This window comes from Sinocyclocheilus rhinocerous, unplaced genomic scaffold, assembly GCF_001515625.1.
Source record: "Sinocyclocheilus rhinocerous isolate Xijiao unplaced genomic scaffold, SAMN03320098_v1.1 scaffold2272, whole genome shotgun sequence".
Classification (NCBI taxonomy): domain Eukaryota; kingdom Metazoa; phylum Chordata; class Actinopteri; order Cypriniformes; family Cyprinidae; genus Sinocyclocheilus; species Sinocyclocheilus rhinocerous.
The window spans coordinates 95,976-102,756 of NW_015633190.1; the positions used below are offsets into that span (position 1 = coordinate 95,976).

Genomic DNA, 6,781 nt, shown 5'->3' on the forward strand with positions numbered 1-6,781 from the left:
TTTAATTGATTTTTCCGTACATTTCTGCCATATGTACATTAACTGACAGTCACCACTGATAAGCTACTACTAAATATTGTAGAAACTTAATTTGCTGTAAAGTTGCTTTGCAACGATTTGTATCGTGAAAAGCGCTATACAAATAAACTTGAATTGAATTGAACAGTCCGTCGATTAGCATACACTGCTCATAAGGCTAGGACATTTCCATTTCAAAAATGAGTATAAACATTAATAGCAATTTAAAAAGAAAATCAAAAGTTTGATTAATTAATCCATGAATCTCACCTCAAGCTATAATGATGGTCTAAACGCGTTAAAACATTGTGAACAGTCTGAATGACGGCACTTATGTGAACATTAATTTTATCGTCTGTCTTCATAACAATAACCCATCTCATATTTTTATTCAAAAACTGAGCATGTCCACATGTTCGGGATGAAGACGGGAGCGCAATCTGTTCACAATTGTAGTCCGGCCGCAGAGAACACCCAGATAGAAGCACATTCGGGCCGATTTCGGTTTTCTGACTATTTGTGCTACCCTATCAGATTTTGCTACCTCCCATTAAAACAGATGGTAGCATAATTCGATAGCGAAAAGTGCTACCTATCAGATTTTGCTTCCAGCATGATATTAATAAAGTAACATGTACACCTACCCCAACCCTAAACCTACCCTTACAGTACCCTTAGGTTATGCTACCCAACACTGTATTTATCCTACTGTAAGGGTAGGTTTAGGGTTGGGGTAGGTGTACATGTTACTTTATTAATATCATGCTGGAAGCAAAATCTGATAGGTAGCACTTTTCACTATCGAATTATGCTACCATCCGTTTTAATGGGAGGTAGCAAAATCTGACAGTGTAGCACAAATCGTCAGAACAACGGCTTTTTCTCTATGGGCCAATCTCGGCTGAAAGTACGTGCGCCAGGTCCACACTTGGTGTAGTTGTGTGCATCTACCTTCGGCCCAAGCTCGTTTTGTCGCAGACGGGCCGCTGCTAGAATAAAGGAAATCAGCCGCTGAGATGAAGATTTGGCGGTTAAATCCTGACGCAAATCTGCAGTGCGCGCGTGAGACAATGTGGTGTTCTGTTGTCTTTGACAGCTTTTAGGTGCGCTACTGGCAGCGCCACCCTCTGCTTACATGAACGCGTCACCACCACATCAGCACCGAAAACATGGAGAGTAATTGTCTAAAAAAAACAAAAACAAAAAAAACTCGCACAGCCTATTCGATATTCTATTCATAAATCAACTAATCGAATATTTGAAAATCGTGACCCATCCCTAAGCCACACCAGTACAAAAAATGTTTCAGTGTTTGGGATATCAGTTTTCACAGAATCAGGGAACTTAAATTTTTGCATAGTTCATGGCACACAACCTACTGTGCTGAAATTAGACTGTGGGGAAATAAGTGGTGGATGTGGCAGACAATGCATTTGCAATGGCAATGTTTTGCAACAGATCCATGTGTTAATTTGTCTGGAAATTTTACATGCAAATAATACTATATTCGGAGTTTGACCTTACCTGAATTTCACTGGCAATCCGTGGTGGCACTTCAATGCCAAGCTTCTCCAGCTGCCGATCTTTGTATCGCCCATATTGATCATATCCTACATAACCCCCACCTGTAGCTAAAAGAAGAGGAAGGGGTCGTATACAGGCCTGTAGTCCAGGAAAACCTAAGAGAAAAAAGAAAAAACATACAACCATAAATGTGAAAATGTATAATAATAATAATAATAAGCTTTCCATTGATGTATGGTTTGTTAGGATAGGACAATATGTGGCCGAGATACAACTATTTGAAAATCTGGAATCTTGAGGGTGCAAAAAAATTAAAATATTGAGAAAATCGCCTTTAAAGTTGAAATGAAATTGTTAGCAATGCATATTACTAATCAAAAATGAAGTTTTAATATATTTACAGTAGGAAATTTACAAAATATCTTCATGGCACATGATCTTTACTTAATATCCTAATGATTTTTGGCATAAAAGAAAAATCAATTATTTTGACCCATAGATGTATTTTTGGCTATTGCTACAAATATACCCCAGCGACTTAAGACTGGTTTTCCAGGGTCACAAATGTGTCTATTACATGTTTGTGACAATCAATTTAAGGAAGGTATTTATAGATCAATAGCAAATACACATAAGAAAGTCATTGTTCAAACTGAAGCACACCTGCCAGGTTCAATTAGGTGTAAATAATAAAAAATAAACAATACAAGTGAATTATTGTAACAAGGTATTTATTATTTTTTATATTATTTATTATTATTATCTTTTGCTGTAGTGTGTCAGTAGGAAATAAGTTTACATTTCCAAACATTCCTTTTGCCATTAATTGTAATAATCCAGTGAGATTTTTCTGCACACAAAGAGTCTGATAACAGAGATCTGATCTCACTATCATCCAGTCTTGAAGCGTCTTGGAGACGTTGCCACGATTCTTCTGGATTTAGTCGGTCTCAGTTTGTTCTGTTTCTTCATGTCAATTCAGACAGACTGGATGATGGTGAGATCAGATCTCTGTTGTCACACTCCTAGTGCATTCAAAAATCTCACTGGATGATTATAATTAATGGCAAAAGCAATGATTGGAAATGTAAACTGATATTTCCTACTGACACACTACAGCAAAAGATAGAAATAACTAGTGTATATAAATATACATAAACGCTACATAAACACTCAGTGATGTAGCGGTGCCACCTAACGGCTATTATGATAAACTGCAGTATTACATTCTCCAATAAAGACTTCCAGGTTGATTTAAGTTTAATTTAAGTTTAGGGACAAACCCTAAACGTTTTGAAAGTTTGTGAAAAATACGAAACTGTGCAGTGACGCATAAAAACGACTGTGGGACCATTTAACAGGGATAAAATATTTAGAAAGTGTGACTGACCTTTTGAAAATAACCTCTGATGACTCCATCTGAGACCGACAGCACCATGCTGCAGGAAACTGCATACAAGACAATTCACATCATTGTTTCAAATACTAAAGAACTACATAACCAACACGTGCATTTCTAGGTGTCTACATTTTGAAATTGAAAATTTGACAAAGAATGTCGCTATTTGCAAATTTGCAGTAATGAATCATTACTAAAGAAAATAAATGAATTAATCTCATCTTGAAATTCGTTAAGTTCGCTAATGCAGACATTTATGTAGCGGTCACAACTTGTATTGTTATAGTAACTGGGCCTCATAGTAACGTTAAAAGACAAGAAATCATATGGGCCAGCTTACGTAATATTTAATGTGTTTAATGTAAAAGAAAACTAAATATCATCACTGTCATAAATTATATTTATTACTACGATATATAGTGAACTTTTCATATCAGCAGACAATTCATACAAAATATCCCCACAAAGTACGGCATCACCAAGATTTTTGGTGGAGTAAACAATTTATTCTGAAGCAATATTTTCATCAGTGTTCTATCAGCTTTTACATACTTAAATCTGCATATTTTTATTTACCTTTACAAAGGCCTATTTTTTAGCCTCTTTAAATGTATGCATCATCTTTTATGACAAATTATTACAATTTATCAACAAATTCAATATAAGACATAGGGCTGTTACCAGTCAGATTAAATCATTTACACTGCAAAATTACAACTGCAATAAATAATGTTATGAGATTAATGTTTTAAATACATTTATGCAGTGGTGGACAGTAACGAAGTAGTTTTACTTATTTAATGTGGGGTCGTCATGTGACACACAGCAGCCACAACAGCACGTTTTATTTATTTTTTCCTGTTTATTCGAAACATTCCCAAACGCATTAATTATATCATGAAATATCTTGATTCTCACCTTTATAGATATTGATCGATGGTCAAAGTTACCTAATAATGTAGTCTATTAACTATGCATAAAAACCTGTCTGTTTACTTAATTAACAGATATGAGTGTCATGCCATAACATCTTTTTAATACGACTGACTTTATATTTAATGTGAATTTAACATTGAAAGTTAATGTGAATAAAAACATTGCAAGTTAGGCTACTTATCATAACACTTTCATTGTACAGAAAGAGAGCAAAGAACATTTACATTATCAAAGAACATTTCCACTGACAGTCTAGGGGGCAATCTGATTAGTCCCGCAGCTAATTATCAGGCAGCTGTTAGAGCAGAGTTGGTGCGATCGAGTTCAAGAAAAAGTAAGTAACGTAAAAAATAAAATGTACCGATGGCTTTTTAAGATTAATACCAGTGAAAGTAAAACGGGTGAACCGTCCGACAAAAAAGAAGAGGAGTGCCCATCTGAAGCATTACGACTTCAAACTGACCACGAACCCTCCACGTCAACGGGGATCTCCACACAGAAAGGATTAACGTTAAAGGGGTCATATGATGCGATTTAAATTTTTTCTTTCTCTTTGGAGTGTTACAAGCTCTTGGTGCATAAAGAAGATCCATAAAGTTGCAAAGACTAAAGTCTCAAATCCAAAGAGATATTCTTTATAAAAGTTAAGAGTCAAAACCAAAGGCCTGTGTGCATTAAAGCGACGGAAGTATGACGAACACTAACAGTAAGTTACATAAAATACGGATTCACGTGCATCACAATTAATAACGAACCACGTCCACAGTGTGTTTTATGTTCAAAGGTCCTTGCAAACGACAGTTTGAAACCTGTGAAACTGATTAGTCACTTACAAACCAAACATCCGATGTTAAAAGATACACCGGTTGACTTTTTTTCGCTGTAAAGAATCAGCATTCATAGGTCAAAAACAACCTGTTAGTTGTTTGGGAGGGGGTAGGTCAACAGCATCGTGTGTGATTGTTATAATGCACAGTGCTGTAAAAACGCATCTGTCTCTGGCTCTGCGCCAGATTTGAATTTAGCTGCTGATGATATGACGCACTGAACGTTCTAATCATGCCGGTGTGATTGTATTAAATATAGAAAATATTAATCAGCTATTTTTGTGTTTTGGAAGCTGCATTCAAAATCCACTTGACTTGGCTCAAAAATCTGAGGGGGCACGTGCCCCTCACTTTGAATGGGCATGACGCCTCTGACTGTACATTTTTCAAGTATCTGTACTTTACTGGAGTAGTTTTATTTGGAGTAACTTTTACTTCACTAAATTCCAAAGCATAAGATCGTACTTTTTACTTCACTACATTTCATAAAACTTATCGTTACTCCTTATAATATATCACGTGCTCCGAGACGCAGAAGCCAGTGTTGCCAACTAATTTTCAGGGGAAGTTGCTAAAGGCAGATCGATTTGTTGCTAAAAGTTGCTTGTATTAAATATAGAAAATATTAATCAGCTATTTTTGTGTTTTGGAAGCTGCATTCAAAATCCACTTGACTTGGCTCAAAAATCTGAGGGGGCACGTGCCCCTCACTTTGAATGGGCATGACGCCTCTGACTGTACATTTTTCAAGTATCTGTACTTTACTGGAGTAGTTTTATTTGGAGTAACTTTTACTTCACTAAATTCCAAAGCATAAGATCGTACTTTTTACTTCACTACATTTCATAAAACTTATCGTTACTCCTTATAATATATCACGTGCTCCGAGACGCAGAAGCGGTGTCTGATTCATGAACGAACTGATTCTTTTCATTGAACCCGTTAAATCGGTTTGCAAATTGCACCAAACAATTCATTCACGAATTGGAATGATCCGATTGCAGCTGATCTCGAGTCACCAAATCACTGATTCAAATGATCCGTTTAGTGCGAGTCTCCAGTGAACTGAATTCACAAGTAAGAACCGGGATATCTTGTGAGCGCGCGCGTGTCTGATGCTGTTAAAAGTAAGTTAATGTCGAAATGTAGTATTAATTATTGTAACTGAAAATCATATTTAGGTCAAAGCTGTCAGTTGTTTGTGAACTAAATCTGCTGTAAACTAAATCTGTTTAAGCCCACTGAAATGCTTGAATGCAGACACATTCATTTCAGAGTCTCTATGTTTTAGGTCAAAAAACATTAAAATAACACAGATGAAATAAAATAACTCATGCACGTTCATCTTCCTCGCTGCTGTAAAGTAAGCAGTTTTAGTAAAATGCTATGCATTTAGCCCTATGTGACGTCTGTTTTTATATTGTTTGTCAGCACCAAGTGTGCCGTACGAGTCTTAAAAAGTGAAGCCATTGCGTTTCGATCACCCCCAGGTGGCTGGTCCCAGTATAGGTCATAAATCCCGCCCTCTCCATGCAATCTAATGGGACATACTAAATAATTAAATTTCACTTCAAAATTTTTTTTTCCAAAGATGGCTTTTGTCATTTGATGTAGATTTTATCACGCTGATGTAAGTTCAAGTGTTCATTTTTTAAATAATTTTGGTTTTAGTTAAATGATGCTATAAAAACGGGAGTGTGACGTCATGATTGACAGCTGAGACTGACAGCTTTTCTGAGTGAACGGAGGCGCCAACTGACTTTTTCGGGATCTTTAGGAGGATATTGGAGTTGTATTTACCTTATTTTAACACAATCCTCTCAGCAGACAAAAACTGGAGCAGTCAGGCTAATTAAAACAGGGTCAGGGGCGTATGCTTGCGATCGACTCTGCAAGAGTGTGGGCGGGACGCGGCTCCACTTCGCTCGCTACTGCACAGACTCTGGTCCCGAGTTCTCTACTGCGCAGACTCCGGTTCCAAATCAGCGCAATACGGCCGCGCCCTGTTGGGACAATGGCGGCTTCACTTTTCTTCAATGGAAGAGATTGAAGGTGCGTCGTCCCTCTTTTTTTTACA

At 36.8% G+C, this 6,781-nt stretch overlaps 1 protein-coding gene across 1 annotated transcript in view; it reads right to left on the reverse strand.

Moving 5' to 3' along the window:
- Window positions 1-6,781, reverse strand: part of LOC107743812 (phosphatidylserine decarboxylase proenzyme, mitochondrial-like) — a 36,525-nt gene that overhangs the window by 26,446 nt on the left and 3,298 nt on the right. The window contains exons 2-3 of the mRNA XM_016557226.1: window positions 2,933-2,991; window positions 1,543-1,697 (exon numbers count right to left, since the gene is read on the reverse strand). Coding sequence (XP_016412712.1) covers window positions 1,543-1,697; window positions 2,933-2,991 — 214 coding nt within the window. The remainder of the gene's footprint in view (window positions 1-1,542; window positions 1,698-2,932; window positions 2,992-6,781) is intronic.